At 32.4% G+C, this 21494-nt stretch overlaps 1 protein-coding gene across 10 annotated transcripts in view; it reads right to left on the minus strand.

Moving 5' to 3' along the window:
* RUNX1T1 (RUNX1 partner transcriptional co-repressor 1) overlaps positions 1-21494 on the minus strand; it is a 172122-nt gene that overhangs the window by 21609 nt on the left and 129019 nt on the right. For all 10 annotated transcript variants that reach the window (XM_031946974.1, XM_031946975.1, XM_023496385.1 and 7 more), the window contains 3 exons: positions 12799-12884; positions 11959-12169; positions 1851-1919 (listed from right to left, as the gene is read on the minus strand). In XM_031946974.1, the coding sequence (XP_031802834.1) occupies positions 1851-1919; positions 11959-12169; positions 12799-12884 (366 nt within the window). The remainder of the gene's footprint in view (positions 1-1850; positions 1920-11958; positions 12170-12798; positions 12885-21494) is intronic.

The raw sequence follows: 21494 nt of genomic DNA on the forward strand, positions 1-21494 counted from the left end.
GATTTGAACTCGGGTCCTTCTGATTTCAGGGCTGGTGCTCTATCCACTGCACCATCTAGCTGCTCTAAAATTTTTATTTTTAAAATATAAAAAGTAAATGTAGAAAGACAAAATCTCCTTTATCCCAATAGAAAATTAATCCACTGGTATTAAGAGATGGAAAATAAATTACACTACTCCAAGATGCAAAAAAATAACTTGACACATTCCTTAAACCTTTTCACTGCATCCAGATGGAATATTACTTGGAAGCCAGGAAGCTATAAAATTTCTTGCTAAGACCTTAATACACTAAAACTGATAATTTCTAGACTTTGAAGAGTCCATTTCTGAAGATAATTTCTTCCCAGCGTAGATAATGACTTGCCCAAAATCACAATGATACTGAGGTCTACTGAATCGAGGTCTGCTGATGATAGAACTAATAGGTTTTCTTTTACCTTCTGTTCTCAATTTTATAAAAAGAGGTTCTATACCCATGTTGTATATTTAGAAACTACAAACTAGAAAAGAGAATAACAGCATGTTATAAAGGAAATGGTAAAAGCTACATTTTAGAAAAAAGGCTTTCATTCTCAGACTTATACATAGCTAAATCCACATGCATACATACATATACATTTTATGGATAGATGTATATCCAAAAAAAAAAAAAATTAACCTGAAACTTCAGCTGCCTAGACTGTCTTGACTTGCTGATGAAAGAAATCTTTCTACTTATCAATCCATGCTACTAAAATCTTGAATACTATCAGATTCCTGATTTTAGAAACAGCCACTTAGAAAAACAGATAAATCTTCAAATAGCCATGAAAATGAAATGGACAGGATCCAAGTGACCAAAGGAGAAGCTGCCAGTTGCATGGAACCGCAAACACAGCTGAGACAAATCAAAACAAAAATAGAAATCTTTTATAGGAGAAGGGGGAAAGGGCCTCATTTGACTTCTGCCCCGTGATTATTGCTGCCAGACCATAGTCTGTCTAATACCTGTAAGTGTAGTACTTCCCAGATCTCTAACTCAGGTAGGCAAACTTATTTGGAACTGTAACAGTTCAAAGCCACAGCAGGCTCGAGTTAAAGTGAGGTTTTCACTGTGTCAACTCTCAATTCCTTCAGCAGATGTATCACCTTGCTTGGCCTTATAGAATGTTTCATTTAGCTATTACTGTACCAATATCACCAAGTTTCTATCAGATCTGAGAGTCTTTTACTTGTATCAGCAATCACTGAACACAGCTTGCAAATCTCTGCATTCATCACAAAATATAAAGTAAAGACATTTAGAATTTAAAAAGAAACTAAGTTTCTCCTTAGTCCTATTTACTATCAGGGCATGATTATTAAAATTGTTTTAATTCAATATAACCAAAAAAATTTTAAGATATCATCAAAAGTAGGTCAAAGAACATTGATAGGGATTTTTTTCTTTCTTTCTTTTTTTTTTAAGTGTATGTGAAGGCTGTGGGGAAGGCGGAGAAGGCTGAAGTATGCAATTTAATTTTTAAAAAGCCAGATTTTTTTTTTTCTGAGAGAAAAATTGCACACAAGCTGAGACCTTGTATGCCACACTTCAGCCTGAAACCATTATAGCCCCCTGAAAATAGGGGTTTCTAATGGAAATATTGACAGCCCCTCAATTATTGTGGCACTAGCAGATGTTGCTATAATAAAGACTATTTCATGTTCTAATCAGGCCTGGTTTAAGAATATTAAATAAGGTTTTTTTTTTTTTTTAAGTTGTTGTTGTTGTTAGCAGTGAGTCCTTTCTTGTCATTCTTCACATCAGTGCATTAACAACTGCACACAGCTGTCAGAACACTAAGCTCATGTTTTTAAACAATTCTTACCAGCTTTCTTCCAGATCTCCTCTGGCACATATCCAGAAGCAGGCCTGTGAAGGAATTCCCGATGTGATTCTAGAAGGAGGGGGGGAAGAGAAAAGAAGAAGAGAGGGAGGGAAAAACATTATAACCATTGTTAAGTCACTGTACATGATTTAGAGAACTACTCATTTTCTTAGCTCCCTTACTCCCAACAAAAATTGTTTAAAGAAAAATTTACTTGCAGAATTTTTTAAACATTCAAACCATCAGTTCGTAGATGAAAATATTGACATTATGAGTCTTAATGTCTATCTATGGGTTTCAAATTTATCTAGTTTTACTTAATATTTATATTTAGAGTACAATATATAGTTTGGTAGAAGTTTTTTCAGGAGGAAAGAGAAGACATTTTTAATATGGAACAAAAAAACCTTGTTTTTCATTTGTTTGATTAAAGAAAATAAACTGCATTTCACAGTGTTTTTTTGGGGGGAAGGGCAAGAGGAAGAAAAAGTTTGCTAGAAAACAAGTGATGCCAATTTGCTACAACTTTCTGAATGACTAAATTTTGAGAGAAAAAAAAGGCAGGGGAATCCATTGGGGATCCATGTCCAACTACTACTTATCCTTAAGTGAATCTTATCATATATTAAAATTGACCACTGTTATTTCAAATGAGTTTAAAGGAGAGGGAGTTTAATATTAAATTAAAATATGAGCTTGGATTATGATGAAAAAATTACTGAAAAACTAGTCAGCATATGACAAAATTCAAGCATGGATTTTAATAGCTAAAATCACTTACATGGATAGGAAACATAATACATAATAAACGCAAGGATTGTACTTTTTTGTAACCCCAGGTGTTAAAATAAACCTAATGGCATGCTCTGCTCTAGCATCTACCACATCTGATATATTAAATAGAAATTTTATGTTGGCCAAAGCTTGAAACTTGAAAGTTTTGTTAAGAAAAGTTAAATTTTCATTTATCTGGAAGCCAAGTAAATTCAAACAACTGGAAATTTTCTGTACTATCATTTCATGGGAAAAGCAAATGACAGTTTAAAAAAAGAGGTTCACCCAGAATGTTTGCCTTCAAGACAATATCAGGAAATCAATTGCAAATAAGATTAGATTTTGACATTAAAGGAAAGGAAAAACTAATCTTTCTAATAATTAGAAGTTTCCAAAAGTACAAAAAAAAATGCCTCAAGAGGTACTTTGATACAGAGTAGAATGATGCTTCAAAGAAGAGCTAGATGGATACTTGTTAGGTACACTGTAGTGCAGGTTCTTATCAGCTCCATTTAGGTAATTTCTTAGGTTCCCTTAATTTAAGTCTATTACTCTGTAAACAATATTTTAAAATATCATCTCCCAAGGTACATTATAGTCAAGACAGAGCTTAATATCCCACAAAGATAAATATAGATTTACAGGTGGAATGGACCTCAATGGCCATGATTTCAACTCCCCAATTTTGAAGATAGAGAAATTAAGGGCAAGTGAGATTAAGTGACTTGTCCACTTTGGCCAGAAAGTGCCAGAGGGAAGATGCCAACCAAGAATTTTTTGAGTTAGTAGCTCTCTCAAATATGCCATATTGCTTCTATCTTCTATAACTCACAGTGTGATACCAAATGATCTATTTGGTGCCCTTTAACTTTGAGATACTATAACTCTTTTTTGTGACAAATGACTAACGCACTGAAATAATCTTGTTTAGCCTAATTTTATTGTCAAATATATTTCATTGTATTTTTAAAATACATGGATGACAGTGATAATACAGACTAAAACATCCTGTTTGGTAGATTCTCAACAAGAATAAGAACTCATTGTTCTTGAAAGAACAATACTTATACTTTTGAACATGTATCAAAGGGAAGGCGATTACTACAAGGTCTACTACATTTCAATTTTTATTAAAAGATCACAGAAGAAATCAAAAAGAATCACAACTAGTTAAGCACAATTCACTAACATACAGAAAGGACTACTATTTAAGAGTATAGAAAGCACTTAAGGAAGAATTTAAGGATAAAGGTATCATGGCAAAAAAATAGTACTAAAATTTTCAGGCAAAACAGAACATTTGAAAAACTGGAAGAGTATGAAAAAATATTTCCAACAAAAAGTAAACATGTATTAAGCTTGAAGGCCTCACAACAGTAGATTAGTATTTTTACTGACAGGATTAAGGAAATGAAGTAACCTTAAAGTCATCAATGTCTTAATAGGCAAATTAATTAAAGAGCCACTAATTAAAATATGAATGAACTTGGCAACAGAAATATAATTATCTAAAAAAAAAGACCACAAGTGAAAAGTCACAGGCAGGAAAAATAGTATAACTATCACCACGTGACAGAAAATATAAAAAAAAGCAACTTGCATAGTTTAATTTCCTATGAAGCAGAAGTATATCCCATTGTATAGGAGTGGTGGACCATGAGCTCTTAAAGATTGGACTAAAGAAGGGCAAACACGATGAAAAACTGTTTTATCCAGCATCTGAGAATCAACTTAGCTAGTAAAAAATCCTTGCCAGAAAATTCTTATCACAATTTTTTTTCACAAACTACAAAAACATGGAAGGATTGCAATTACTATTACTGGAAGGCATAACCTGCATAGGAACACATGTATGATGATGATAATGGTGATAATGAGGATGAGAATGATGGTAATACTAAGGAATGAAAGAGCATCTATTAAGTGCTTTCTATATGACAGTTCTTATTTATATAGCACTTTATGGTTTGAAAAATGGCTTATAAAATATGATTTCATCTAATCATTACTACAATCCTATGAATTCTTTTTTTAAATCCTCATCTTGTAGATAAAGAAAATGAAGTTTCAAAAGATTAAATACTTGCTCATGGCCACACAACTGCCAAATGTATGAAGTAGTATTTGAACTCTTTTATTTCCTTATGCTACTACACCAAGCTGGATTTATGAAATATTTGTCCAAACAGAATAAAATACATTACAATATAATTACCTTCATAACTTTCCATTCCCTGAATAATGACAAAATGGGGGCATGAGCACATGTCCAGACTTCTATTAAGTGTACTGTCTCAGTAGTAAAATTCTGATTTCCCCAAGACAACAGATTGTATTCTCAAACACCATGTATGTAGTATGAATACTTAAATATCCTTAATTATAGAATGACATATCTAAATCAGAACATTTTGAGAAGCATGCTATAAATAAAGATAACACCTTACTTCACTGGCTACAATGGCTCAATTCCTACACATACACCCCAGTTCCTCAAATACACTCTGCCAGGTTTAAACAATGCACTTCTCTCTAACTGACAAATATGAAAGAAATATCAAGTCAGTCCATGAAAAAAAATGAGCACTACTCATTCTGAACAATTTTGCAAAATATTTTTTAATGGAAAATGGTGGTAGCGAATATGTTTAAGAAAAAGGACATGGTTATATCTAATCCAAACCTGATTTAAAGGTCTTTGATTAGCTATCAGATGTTCCCCTTACCTGGGGGGGGGGGGGGGGGGGGGGGGGGGGGGAAGTGGGGGAGGAGAATGGAAGTATTTATACTACAGATTCCAGAATCCTGCTTTATCACATACTGAAGAATATTATTATAATACACCCATAGAATATTATTATAATACACCCATCTGGGTATAAGAGAAAAGAGGTTTTAAAAAGCAGCTTATTTTTTCTTTCGCAGATGAAGTAGCACAATCAAGTGTTTTCATATAAGAGGATGATTTTGAACTGAAACACACACACACACACACACACACACACACACACAGAGCTTTCCAATCACATAAATTCTTAAGTTAATCATGTTTACCTTCCATGATATCATGCACACAAGCCATTTATTGTTTTATATTCTCACCTATTTCATAAAGGGACATCATCATCAAATATGTTAAGATATCAGCCAGATTTTGAAAAAGCATTTTTAAAATCTATTACCTCTAAATCACTTAAAAAACTTTGATTGATTGTTCTAAAACAAAAAAATCATTCTAAAATAAGTGATAGGAAAAGAAAGCTGGCATCTTCTAAAAGATGATTTTTATCATTATGTGTATATGCTGAATAAACATATCTGCACACATAATGAGGAAATGCCTAAGATTCATCAATTATTAGTAAATTGGTAGACTGCATCTTTATTAACATGAATCATCAATTTATATCTTATTTGAAAGTTGGCACAAGCATTGTGGAGCTTTGTGACTTCTGAACTTATGAACCAAAAACTTCTTTGCCAAAGTTTAGGAACAAAAGAAACAATTATAATTAACCATTTTGCTAAATTTCTTCAACATCATTTTAATACACTCTTTCCCCACTCCCCCCAATAGTGATAAACAAATGATTAGGATGAAGTAGCAATGGTACAGGCAACTATGATCAATAATGGACAATTAGCTATGAAGTTTACACATACACGCAACAAAATGGGTCTTTTAAAGCACCATGTTATTACATGAGTTTAATCATACTATTAGCTAAATCATAGCTAATATGGCTAGGTGATTTTTTTCTATCAAACTGAAAATCTTGGATTCTTGTGTTTATCTTATCATTATGTATTACCATTGTAAAAGGTAATATTAAAAGTTGAAACTGTTTCTATAAATGTAAACAACTAAAAACTGTTTAAAGGGCAATCAAAACATTAGTCACATAAACTTTATGGAAATATTGTTGTATATAATATCTAATGAGAAAACTACATCAAGTTATTCTTATTTGTCTGTTTCTCTTTGGTACATGAGAGGGTACAGTTCTGAGGCATTCAAAATGAGATAATCCTAAAATAAAAGATGTAGTAACAAAGAACATAAATATTTTCAAAGCAAACAATTTTTAAAAAGAGAGTAATACTGACTGCTAAAAGATTAACATATAATAATTGGAGAATTTTCTAGGATTTTAGCATGTAGAATGTACCAAAATTCTCAGAGGGGGAAAAAAAACTGCTAAACTGTGAATTTCATGAGAAGATGGACAAGTTTTTACTTAAGCTTGTATTCTATCCCTCAAGAACCTAGCACATTCCTCTTTACTTTGAAGCTATTAATAATTATTTGCTGAAATGAATTAAATATTTGAAATTTCCTGAAGAAAACACATACATACACACACATACATACATACATACACACACACAAATTGTGGACAAAGGAGACCAATCCATGTGGGGAAAAAATGCCTTAGGGACCATGAAAAAAAGATGAAAGGGTAATCTATGAAGCATGAAAGAGATGGAAGATGGACTACACTTACGACAGAATGGAGACCATTGGATTATAGATACAGCAAGGGCCGCCATCAATAAACATGAAGGGATGAGCTGATAGCCTTTGAAGGACCAATGTGGTCTCATATGGCCCAGGACAGCAATGGTCAAAGCTTGCAGCACCTAGGCAGGGCCTTCATCCTGCAGTGGACAGAATGAGGCTGTGATCATGATGAGGTCTATTACATAAGCCATCAAAAGACAGGAATGGTTTTGTGATTTCATCTTTAATTGCTATTAAGAATGACATTTACAAAACTAATTAGAAAACTGAACACTCATTTTTAAGAAAAAACCCAGCCCAACTGAGTAGTTACTTGTTAATAAGCCTAGCAAAGAATGAGTCTTCAAAAGTGAAGAAATTTGAAGTACATTGGGGAAAATATGCATTGTAATTCCTCCCCAGTCCAACATGCAAGCCCAAGTAAGATCCTTTTTAACTCTGTAAATGGTCTTGCAAATTCTTTAGGAAGATGTGATGAAAATGGATAAACAATTAAATGCAAACATGTTGGATAAAATTTGATTTTTTTTCTACCGAATACTCAAAACTAAGAAAGCAAAGATATATTTACTAAAATTAGATAGAAAAATTGTCTACCTCTATATCAATAATTTTCAAAGTGTATTATGGGGACAATATGGGAATCTACCTCTATATCAATAACTCTCAAAATGTAGTATGGGGGCTACCTGAAAATTCCCAACGCCCTTGTATGGACCCAAGAGGTCAAAACTACTTTCATAATAAAACTAAGATTTTTAATTGTTATTATGGTAAATAAACATCTTCCCATAAATATAAAGTTCTTTGAAGAGATAATCTTCATTACAAAGACACTGAAATCATAAAGTTTGAGAATCACTTCTCTAGATAAAGACTGACAAAAGTCAATCTTTTTTGTACTTGTTAGATGAGCATTTCTTGTTTCAAGTTTTCCACTTATTCAAAAAGGATAATGCCTACCTATGAATTATTCTTTAGAAATATTTTCCAGATAAAAGTGCAAAATGATAACCACAGTTTCTTCATCCTGGTTACCAGTGGAACATATGCTTATGACCTAATGCACAGCAATCATTCCTTAAGCAATGAACATTATCCTCACACCACTGAGAGCCAAAATAGCATCTCTACAAATGGCAAATAGCACTGCAATTGGTTGTTCCTTTCTTGAGAAAGTAAAATGAGGAAGAATGATCAACTCCTAAGCAAGGTTAATTCTTTGGAAAAGGACATTTTTCAAGTTGTTATATTTGAAAGCTAATGTTTTCTAAGGACAATCCATCAAAACAAAGGACTGAAATAGTCTTTGTGATTTCCTAATGATTTTTTTTGAAAACCAAGTTCCTGAACTTTCAAGATGGGTTATTTTGGGAGCTGAGAGGGAATTTTTGTATTTCACACTATCTAACAAAGATTCAGCCTTATTCAAATCAAAAGTAAGCTATTCTAAAAATTAAATAATATCTTTTACTTCCATCCTCATATATTTCTGGATCTACAGGTGTGATGTATTTTCAAGCTTCAACTTCTGCAACCTCATTTTTAAAATGACTGTAGACATAGTTTTATTTTTCTTCAGACTAGTCTGATACTTGTTCTGTGACAGTTTTAAGAGTTCAGAGAAAAAAAGAATGACTGAAAAAAGGCATGAAACTCTCACAAAGATCCCAGAAGAGTCAAAAGTAGTAAAACATTCAGTTAAGAGTAAAAGAATGGCTCAGGCCATTGAAAGGAAAAAATATCTAAAGAAGCAAAAAGAAAGGTTGAATGCAAGTTGGAGAGTTTAGGAATATAGAATAGAACTAAAGCAATCATATATTGTTTGCCTCAAAATGTTCAAAGACCTTTTCCAGACCTTTAGAAACATGCTAATTCCAATACGTGTGCCTTAAAGTCAAATATGTCATTTCATTGTGGTTGATTAGTATTGTCCACTTATATCTGGATACTGCTCTGGAAGAAGAATTTCTTCTGCTCAAAAACCAAATCTATCATTTAATCAAAGCTAAAAACCTGTAAGTAATGGTCTCATAAATGTATTCTCTAAGATAAATAAATGACCTGGCAGATAAATACTTACAATCCATTATAAATTCATAAGGATATTATTTTTCTTAAATGAGCATCATCTTGCATTTCTGTTTTATAAAGTATGTTTTTTATTTTGGAATTTATTTGCATGTATGTCAGAAATTCCATAAATAAACATCAAAAAGTAAACATTTGAAAATTTTCTAAGATAACCTACAAATGACTTTAAGAATGGAGATGTCATTAAAAATGAAATTTACTATTATTTATAGTGGTAGCAAAAAGGCTATTTGAATGATGAATCCTCAGCCATTTCTCAGCTATAATTCTTTAATCACTCTGGGGCAAAATAATTTTTAAAGATTAAATTAATAAATTAGTCATGTTACTGTTGCCATTCCCAAAGTGTATAAAAACAAGGACTATACTATAATAGGGATGAGATTAAAGTCTTATGCGCTGGTCATGCTGAGTCAAATGCTATTATCTTAAAAAATGTTGATATAACGACATCTCTGATATTTCCATATTATTATAGAAATAGAGAGCAATTTTTGAATTTCATTTCAATAGTAATCTGATGGTTTAAACAGTTTCCTAAGTTCTACAACTTATAATCACAGTCTAGGCATTGGGAAAACTGGCCAAAAGCATCATATACACTATCTTTATAAATATTGCTCATACTTCTGAAAACAGAACAATTTGAGGAGGGGGAAGGAAGAGGATGGAATTATTTATAAACCAACAAGATCTGATAATTTCATTGCAAACACAAATATGATTTAATCTACCATTAACCTACCTCAAAAGTCAATCATTAGGGCAGTGAATTATATATCAACTCTGGGACTATAAAATTATTTGGAACCCAAAGGGCTTCCAAAAGTGGCAAAATTGGGTTCTGAATTTTTAACACAATCACCTTAAAAAGGATTATTTCCAAGTGATACATAATTTTTTTAAAGCTTTTCAGTCCATTTCTTTGGAGTCTTAATTACAATGGAATACGTTACCTCATTCTCATATTTGAATACCAAAATATCAATTAAGCTACATTCATTTTGCCTTGCTAGCCTAAGAAATTCACTGTAATCAAAATTAAAAACCAATCAACTCAAAATTTTCTTCTATTAAATAGTTACTAAAATGTGTATGGCATCATAAAAAAGTACTATTGCTAACCTATACATTAAAGAGCCAATTTTTAGAGTCAAGCACATTATAGTGAATGCGCAGATGAAATTAAAGTGACTGAAGCTGGATAAAATTAAATTCCCTGTATCTCTACTGTACTAAAGTCTATAACTTAGAAAACTTGGCATATTCCAGATACCATAATTCTGACTATATCATAGATTATTTACATAAAATCAAGAGACAAAAATGCATAGCAACTTTTATCTATTTTTCCCTAACATTTTTCTTTTAGTCCAATACATTTTTAAAAGTGAAATCTGAAAGTTACTAAATGATTTTGGATAGAAGAAAGTATCTATACTAATAATAACATAATATATGATAATCACAAATATCTCATTATATTGTCTAAATTTACTAAAGGACCAAAATTTTGGACTATGCTTGTATTATTCAATTTCCTCTCACCAAAGAGGAACAAGGAAAATATTAATTCAGGCCTTCATTTCATATCACACAAAACTGTCTTAATTACTTTCATGTTGACACATGTCAAGTTTAACCCAGTTCTTTCCAATAGGAATATCACACATTTGCCTTTGAAACAAAGATCAAAATTACAGACTCAAATTTATTTTTTATTAAATTCATTAATTACATTCAATGTACATACATGCTTTGAGCAGTTTTCCTATTTGAGGGACTAATGCATAAAATAAATCATAACTTTTAGAAAGTAATATTGCCAAAATGGTAAAAATCTGATCTGTAACAAAGAACACATTTCTCTAAGTATTCAACCTTTCCCATTATTAGCTCTATCTATACCATATAAGGTACTTGATTGCAGTAAAGTGACAAAGAGATCAAAATGAGGAAACGATGGAATCAGAAAGACTTGGGTTATATATGATAGCTATATATCATGGGTAAATTTGAATGCCAAAGCAGATGAAGATACAAAAGACATTCTAACTTATATTTGTGAAAATGATTTACCTACACTGATACAAACAAAAGAGATCCCCAAACAACAAAATAACAATAACAACAACAACAAAAATCACTTCATTATTAGTAAGATAAAATTGTGTATCTTTGTAAAAATCATTAGAAGGTACGGAGATTTAAGAGCATATTGTTTCCCACAGCTTTATCCAACTATGATCATTTTAGAATTTCAATTTTTGCAAAAGCTGTAAATTTTATAGCTAGCAAAATACAGTTAAAACATTTTATTCTTTGGCCAAAAAAGAATATTGTAGCTGTTTTATTTCTTTATCAATTTGTCAAAGAGCATTAAGTCTTTGGGTTAATAAATTTTGGGTAGTGTGTGTGTTTTTAGTTTTAAGGTGTTTTAAATACAAATCTTGTAGTAAGCTACAATTATCTTGAAGAAAAGACTCAGAATTAGAAACCAGGAAACTCAATTGGGGGGGGGGGGGGGCAGGGGTGTTTAAAGTTGTACTATGTACTATTGGGCAGCTCTGAGGACCATGTTTTCACATGCAAAATGAAACTTTTGTGACTTAACCTACCCTAAAAGGACAATATAAAAATTTGCAAATACTTTTAAAAGTTGCATTATTATTATTTCTCATGAAAAAGTTAAAACGATGTCTTTGGAAGTGGCCATACCTAGTGGGACTGGATCTGGATTGACAGGGCTCTGCTGTCTGGAGTGGCTGCTGCTGCTGCTACTGCCACCACCACCTTTCTTTAAGTCTTCTGCATCACTGTATCGACGGATCCAGTAATTGAGCTCCTCCCTGTCGGCTTCCTGACATCGCCGAAGCACAGTGAGAGATCGCCTTGTTTTTTCTACCATGTCCATAATACAGTTTAAGAGCTATTGGGGAGAAAACATAGGAAAATACATGAATGAGAAAGTAAATCATGTGACATGACCATGAGGGACTTGAATCATTTATACATTTATTTATTTGTTGTTCTGGCTTGTAATTCAGGGTCAATTTAAGAATCATATCCACATTGATGCCGAGGGCAAGTAGACAAGTGAGACAATGAAGAAAAACTCACTTGAGATTTTCCCTCTTGGATAACCCTGTAAAATGCTAAAGAAAATTAAATATAGAGAGTAACATTTCATTTAACTTAGTTCTTTCTTGACCTTGAACTAGTTTAAATTAAAATATTTTGCTTACTGTTTTCTATGTAATCCTATGAATTTTATTTCATGCATTTATTATTCAGCGAAGGGGCTCAGAGATTTCACCAAATTGACTTACAAAAAGGGAAGAATCCCCAATTCAACTGGCCTTGAAGATTTAAACTCGTGTGCAGAGTTGTATTCCTTTCCAGAATCCAAAAATATATAATCTTGAATACTCCTTAGAATATGTTGTCACAATTGTGTTATTAGCAATAGAAGGAATAAAGTACAAAAACTAGCATTTTAAAAATTAGATTTAACTTTAAAGGGTAATTTTGGACATAAACATTTGTTAATATCTTTACATGGTCAAGGTGTTTCCATTCTTCTGCCCATTCTCTGTCTGTTAGTCTGTGATCAATCATTTCTTCTTGACGTGTGCCATGCAACCCTACAAAAGGAGACAAGAGGATCTATTTACTCCCAAAGCACTCATCACATCCTCCATATGGATGCAGATATATATGTTACAGCATATGTACATAAGATAGTTCATTTGCAAATAGATATGCTTATCAGTGAATGGGTCAATCCATTAGCCCTGTCTGAAAACAGAAACACATTAAAGGCCATTCTCAGAATCGATAGAATATTGGAGATGGAAAATTGGAAGATGAAAAAGAGGGAAGATTGAAAGGTTATTCACTTCAAGCTTCTCACTTTAAAGATAAGTAAACTGAGGCCCAAAAAGGTTATATATCTTACTCATGATTTGTCAGTTATTCCACCTGAATTTAAATTTCGCTTACTTTTTCCTGATAGATGTGGTTTCTAGATATTTAGCCTATATTGCGTTTTAGCGAAAAAGCCAGGAGTACAGAATTCAGATTTCCTAACTGTAAAAACAATATTCTTTTCTTATACAGCAATATCAAGACTAAAGTGAAGATCAAGGCACTCAAAATTAGCCTATAAACAAGGACATTGTAAAGTTCTATCAACTTGAGATAAGAATGGCAAATAAAATCATGACATCAAGTAAAAATATTTGTGACAAACAAAGGTTTTGAGAATTTTAATTTTAATTTTAAAAGTCATGGAAAAAAAAATAAAAAATCATTCTTACTTTGGCACAAGTTTTCTTATTTAATCTCAGAATACCAATTCTAATAGATTAAGATACTCCTAACAGGTAGATTCCACTTCCATTTCTAAGTGAATTTTTACCAATACATCAAGCTTTGGCACACAAACATGTTTCTACTTCTTTAAGAACATGTTTCTACTTGATACAGACGAAATGATATGCTATCTAAGTTAATATGAAAAACTACATTGAACTTGTCCAAAGCTCAATAATCATTACTGAAAATGTCTTTATTAGATTTGAGCCAAGAAATTAAAAAAAAAAAATCTTCCTTAGAAAGTAAAAAATTCTATTTACACCATGATTTATTATAAGAAGAAAATTATCACTGCTCAAGAAAGAAGTAAATGCTTTGAAGTTGAATAACAATATTAATCACCATGGAACCTAATTAAGATTTTTATCAAAAAATATATCTTACTGAAAGGATACTTATGGAGTACCATAAGATTCTCTAGCAATATCTGAAAAATTCTCACTCCCTCAACAGCTTCCAGTATGGAACAATAGCACAATCTACTTTGTAATCTACAGAACACACTTGATTATGCATAAAACCTATAGGCTTAAAATACTTTAAATTTAAATCTTACTTTTGGATTTGCCTCTCTCTAAGTACCCTTTTTTCTAAAAAAGAAACTATAATTTTGGATCATAAAATTAAAACTATCAGGGATCTTAAACATCACACAGACCAAACATTAATTTGCTGTGAGTTAATTCAGGTCAGTCAGTCAATGAATATTTTTGAATGGTCCTCTATGTGTCAGGCATTAATACTAAGTGCTAGGGATATCTCTGCCTCAAAGGCAGGGCAGGAGAGGGAAAGCACTTATCTAGAGAGTACAATTAAGCTCTCCAATTCTCTAATAAGAAAGAAAAAAGTACTTATGAGGTATGAGTAGGAAGGGTGATGCAATATCAATGGATGGGGAGTTGCCTGATCCAAAAAGGGCAATGATTTGTCTAATATTACATAGATAACAAGTGGTAGAGTCATGATTTGTAATTCAAATTCTCTAACTTTAAAATTAGAGTTCTTTCCATTACATACTGGCAGTGGTTATGACCATGACTGCTCTAAAGAGACAACTTTTAGACTTAAGGTAAATTTCCAAGTACAAAGGCTGTCAATCTCTAGATCTAAAAGTTGGAATACAACTTACATTCCATTTTGTTGAAATCAAAGTAAAAGGGATCTAATTTATAGTATTGTTGTGGTTTCTTTTAAGAATGACATGAAGTTGCTAATGAACCATGACTATTTTCGGTCAACCAGGATCATGAAAATTTATGTGACAAAAATGATTACATGAAACAATTATCTTTGTTATTTTGTTTTTAAAAAGTAAGATAAATGATCTTTTATGGGATTCCCATTAAAGAAGTAAAAAAAAAAAAAATCTTCAATACTTAGAGAAATTTTTAAAAATGAGTTGCCTATTGAGAAAAAAGTAACCTGGTAAATATTTCTTTCTAATTTGCACAATACTAGCACATGTATAATGGAAAAAGAACTATTTAGCTACTGCTCTGTTTGTTTTGATTATTTCAAGTTGAAATGTTTGCAAATATGCAGTTTTTGTTGACTTATTTGTTGGCTGTGTTTTTTTGGGGAAAAGCATTACTGTTAAAATTAGTCATCGCAGAAAGAACTGCAAAATGATGGAGATGTAAATGTGACAGAAGCAACTTGCATGAGGGAGAGATTTTAAGATATCTTTTAAAGGACAAATAAATGCAGAGCTTTTTAAAATTTCAAAAATTCCATAGACAAGATTAATACTCCTAAGATTTCTTGACATTTAAAGGGACACAAGTGAGCAAGCAGCAAGAACTTGTTTGTAACTTCATTTAATTGATCTGAATTGTTGGTAATAAGCAATTGAGAAATGTTTCTGTGCCTAAGAACTTATCTGCCTTGTCAAACCAAGGAAGAACCAACAGGTCTAATTTGGCTCTTTTTATGTATGTTAACCATCTGTCACAAGAAAACAAAAATGCTTGGCTCTGAGAGGAAAATTGCAATGCTTTAAAAGTTTATATTTATTCATATAGTAGAAGTGAGAACAAAATTCCAACATACATTGCCAATCTTATTGATCTGTAAAGGGCTATTAAAATGGAAAGAACTAGTGGAAAATCAATCTTAAGAGTCAGTGAATAGCAAATTTTTGTTCAATGTAGTTTAGATGTTTCGTAGAAAATGTCAAAACTATTGGTGCACCTAAATTGGTGGTTCTACTATCTAATAAATACATTTAAAAGAACTCTAAATTTCTTTTATAAACCAGCATTACTTTATTACAGAACTCAATTATGATGAAACACTTCTGTTTAAAAGAAAAAAAGATAGTAGAGATTCATACTCAAAACTAGGAAAAGCAATGAATCAATTCCTATATACTCAAAATGGCAGCCTGAGAAACTAGTTCCATGTTTCAAGGGTAAACTTTATACTAATTGATTGTAAAACTTTGAAAAGGGGCAGTTATGTCCAAAACCCAACACTTAAAAAAAAAAAAAAACAATCTATTATAATTAGTACTGAGAATACAATTTAAAGAAAAAATACTCTAAAGGGATCATTCATGACTATATAATTCTTCCATATAAATATTTACTTTCAATGTTCTAAATCACAATTGATTAGAGAAATGCAAATTGAAATTAACTCTAAGGTACCACTTCATACCTTTCAGATTGACTAAGATATCAGTAAAACATAATGAGAAATGTTGAAGGGGCTGTGGGGAAACTGGGACATTAATGCATAGTTGGTGGAGTTGTGAATGCAACTAATTTTTTTTTTTTTTTTTTTTGGCTGAGGCAATTGGGGTTAAGTGACTTGCCCAATATCATAAGGCCAGGAAGTGTTGAGTGTCTGAGGCCAAATTTGAACTCAGGTCCGCCTGACTTCAGAACTGGTGTTCTATCCACTACTGATCCCATCTATTCTTGAGAGCAATTTGGAACTATGCCCAAAGGGCTGTCAAACTGTGAATACCCTTTGATCCAGCAAACAGGCTTGTATCCTAAGGAAATCACAAGAAGGGGGGGGGGGGGGGGGGAGAGGGGGAGAGAGAGAGAGAGAGAGAGAGAATACATGTCCAAAACGTTAATAGCAGCCCTTTTTATGGGGACAAGGAACTGGAAATTTTGTTAAGATTCCCATCAATTTGGGAATGGATGAATTATGGTATGTGAATGTAATAGAATATTATTTTTCTGTAAGAAATGATGAGCAGGCTGATTTCATTTAGAAAAGCCTGCAAAGATTTACATGAATTGACGCTGAATGAAGTGAGCAGAACCAAGACAAAGAACATCATACAGAGTAACAACAAGATTATGTGATGATCAACTGGGAAGGACCTGGTTCTTTTCAACAATGTGGTGATTCATGGCCATTCAAATAGACGAAGAGTAGGAAATGCCATCCACATCCAGACAGAGTAGAATAGAGACTGAATATGAGTCAAAAGCATAGTATTTTCACCTTTTTGTTGCTGGTTGCTTGTTCTTATATTTTTTACCTTTTAATCTGACTTTTCTTGTGCAGCAAGAGGAGTATAGAAATATGTTTAGACGAATCAGACATGTTTAACCTATATCATACTGCTTGCTATCTTGAGGAGGAGGAAGAAGGAAGGGAGAAAAAATTTTGAACACAAGGTTTTGTAAAGGTGAATGCTGAAAACTATCTGCATGTATTTTTAAAAATACTATTTAAGAAAAAGAAAAAGGGGATATTTTATTGTTCCTAAAAACATAATTTGCTTTAAAGATGGTGGCATTTAATTATTAAATAGTGCTTGCTACTTAAAAGTTGAACTTCAATCCAAATCAACAATTTGAATGCCTCTTCATCTTCAAAGATATAAAGGAGAATGAGTGCTTCTAAAGAGCAATGGAATAGAGGAAAAGGAATCTGAGATGACATGGATCAAATGGGAGACATAATCTATGTATGTTGGAATAGAATGTTAGAGGGAGAAAGGAAGGAAAATGGGAGCTATATAATTAGAGCTTAAAATATATATTAGAAATTCTTTCTAAAGAGAACAAAAAAGGAAGTTGGTGGTATGAAGAGGAATAAACTGTTTATTACCCAAAGAATGATATAGTAGGACCACAGCAAAAAGAGATGATCTAATTAGGGTGTCAAATGTAAAAGACATGAATATTAGCAGCTGGTCATTCTCTGCTGAGGGTAGTGTCACAGGTACTATTTATCTCTGATAACAACAGAGTTCTGGTTCTTCCTGAGATGTATATCCAGGACAACGGAAAACCTCTCAAGACTTATTGAAAAAGATAATAACTACTGACTACCAGTGATTCACATGGCCACAAATGACATGACCAAAAAAAAAAAAAAATCCACAAAAAGGAAAGTCAACTTTTATGAACTCTTGAGCAAGGCACTAAAGACGATTTGGACAAAGGTTCTATGTTCCTCACTGAACTAAAAGTATACCAAAGAGAAATATTAATTTGGGAAGTATTGTTTAACATTAGCATTTAGTTTTGGGACTAAGGCTTAAAATATAGGGATGACAGATTACTGGCCTAACAAAAGCCATTAAGAACGTTATTTGCTAAGTCCCATGAAAACATGAAAAATGGACTTCTTCAAAGGGAGAAGGATAAGAGAGGGAGAATAATACTTAAATATGTAACTTCAAATAGAGGACATACATACCATAACAAAGAATGGCTATTGAAATACCCAGAAGTTCATAAAGGGCAAAATCCAAGAATAAATGCAACCATAAAATCTGTGGTTTCAAATGCAATTAAGGCAAGAAACATAAGAAATCAGGCAAATTTGATCTCTTTGAGGACTAATGGTATTAAACTCACGACTGCATTGTGGCCCTAAAAAGATGAGTTTACTTCATTCCAAACAAACAGGATAGGAAGAAAAAATAAAAGAAGATGGGCTACCCATGGTACAGTAAGAAGATAGACACATGAATAAATCACAGAATTAGAAAAAGAAAGCATGAAAAAGAGCATTTACATGAAGGTCAGTGGAAGGAAAAACAAATGACTTTGAAAGAGGAAACAGATGAGGAGTTTACGAAACATATCACAACCTGTCAAGAGAAACAAAATAGACCTTGTAACTTCAATTACATAGCTGTATACAGGAGCTCACTCTTTGCCAAAATCAGAACAATTTTATTCTTCAAAAAGGAATCAAGAAAGGGAAATGTTATTTTGGCTCTCTTCACTGGCAGAGACATACTGGTTGCTGGAGTGAAAATAATGAGAACCATGGGAGAAAGAACATCCAAGAATTTGCAAGGGATAGGAAAGGAAACCTAGACATAGTCTGACTTGTTCCCCAGAAATGGGGAAAGCAGATTTCAGAGGACACAAGATAGGGAGATATGCGGATCCCATAAAAATACTACAGGTAAAGGAGTTGACTCAAGAGAGATGGAAGATGCTAAAAAATTCAATTCTGAAGACATAAAAATAACTATTCCAATAAGGAGGAAACAAATTATATTGAAATGAAGATCTAAACCTTTCCATTTAGAACCCCTGAAAAGAACATCCTTCGGGATTAAGAACCCCTGTTCTACATGAAGCTCTTTATTAAAAAATTTCTAACATCTGGTGCCCTTCCTTTTAAACTACTGTGCATTTACTTTCTTTATATTCTGTACACACACATACTCACCTATTCACACTCATATATTTGTAGTCCCTATGAGGATTTAGCTCCTCAGAAGTAGGAGCCATTTCATTATTTGTAGTTTTATGCTCAGTAGTTGGAACATAGCACTTTATAAATGTTGCTTGACATTAAGCACAAGTTGGTAGGAGGATTGAGTAAAGGAGAGAGGAATTTTCAAAGAAGTGGTGAGTCTTCTTAGGTGAAAATGGCATTATAATTCTGTCTCACTCCAGAGGGTCAAATTAGGAGCAATGAGTAGAAGTAATCAATGGCAAACTTAAGACTTCATTATTTTAGGAACATCTTACTTGCTAACAATCAGAGCTTTAAAAATATGGAATTGGTTGTATCTTGAGAAGGGATGAAGTTCACCCTCCTTTGCAGTCTTTAGCAAAGGTTGAATGAACACTTTTTGATTATGTCCAAGTGGAGATTACTCTGAAGTATAAGCTGAACCAAATGATCACTGAGGTCCCTTTCAATTCTCAAATATTCTGTGAACCTGATACTGTGATTTTGAAGCTTACACAAGAAGAGTAACTCTTGTTTATCTTAAAATTCGTAATCATTCTTCTATCTAAATATTTGCGATCATGTCTCCCAGTAGCAAGCTTTCCACAAATGACATGGCTTGCTAAGAAAATGAAACCCCAGTTGATATTCAGATGGGTTTTGGGGTCAACATATCCAGAATAAGAAGCTACTATGACAACTGGAATGATTCTTAAAGATATTATTTGTAGCTACCTGGAGGTTGCATAGAGAGTACTTGAAGGAACACAACTTGTTTTTTTGGAAAGTAAAAAAAAAAAAAGTTTAGCTTTAGATAGTCTATTAATGGATGGACTGAAATAAGTGAAAATCCCTGTCAACTCTGGCCATACCCTGAAACCCTTTGAATGACACTGAATTGAAGTTTGCGTAGTGTTACAAATGCTAGCTTGTTATAGGTCTACCTTCTCATAGGTTATACTGTTATTATATTAGCAGCTCTTAATCTTATTTAAAACCTACTTCTTCAGCTTTCATCTATAGCTCGTATCCTCAACATTAATCCTAAGCAATACTGCGATGACTTTTAAATGATTGACTATCTGGTTAACTGTACTGGACCCTATGTTCCAGTTTCACATTTCAATTACGGCTCCATTTCCTACGACTAGATAAGCATCACTACTAAATTCCTATTATTCCTCTTCCACTTTGCAGAAAAAAAACCAACCTAGTAACTACTTGTTTGGGGAAGTTAAATCCCTTTTATATTATATATAATGGAAGGACTAAAGAGATGGAAAGGACTGAAAGAACTGATTTGTAAAAAATTTCACTTTTATAGAATTAAAAGAAAAAAATTGACACTGTCTTAAAGAAATGGACCCTATTCTCCCTTTATTTCAAATGATTTTAATCATTGATTATCCATTAAAATCCTACTCCACTAGTTTATTATGGAAAGGAGATGACTTTAGATTTACAAAGTTATTCACTTATAGGAAAATACAAATTTCCAAATATACACAGGCACTAAATTTCTGGTTAGGTAAAATTTTGTAGCTAGGTGATGCAATAGAGTGAAAGTCCAGGAATAAGAAATACACAAATTCAAAAGCTAGCTTGAACACTTACTAGCTATATGTCACTCCTCTCTCTAAATCTCAAGTGTCCTCAATTTTATGGAACTTGGGACACTAATAAGAATTTTCGCTTTGTATTAATTGTACAAATTTTGAAAATGCTCTTACTTATGTAATAAAAAGATAAGAGAAAGAACAAAAAGCATTTTTTTTCCTTTTCAAATCTAAAAGGTATTGAGCTCATAGTCTTAGATTTCTATTTAAAATCCCCATAGTGCAAAACAAAACAACTACCCCTATAGAACTCAAAATTAAAATTTCATTAGATTTTATCAGTAATTCTTAACTTGAGGATTATAGATTCAGGGGAAGGTCCAGAAAATTGGTCTAGTAAAAAAAAAAACTAGAATTTTATTTTCATTCCTTTCTAAATGAAATATTCCTTCAATTAAGTTAAAGTATTATTTGGAGAAAGAGTTCAAAGACTTCACCTGAAGGTTGTGACCAAAAAAAAAAAAAAAAAAGTTAAAAATCCAGGTAAGATGCTCAAAAGTACTGAAGGAATCTAAGAAGTTAAATAAGACACACAAGCATGGTAGTTTCTAAAAGACATCTGAATAGTATACAAGTCTTCTCTGTGGAGAAACA

Source organism: Sarcophilus harrisii, chromosome 1 (genome assembly GCF_902635505.1).
Source record: "Sarcophilus harrisii chromosome 1, mSarHar1.11, whole genome shotgun sequence".
NCBI classification, from domain to species: Eukaryota; Metazoa; Chordata; class Mammalia; order Dasyuromorphia; family Dasyuridae; genus Sarcophilus; species Sarcophilus harrisii.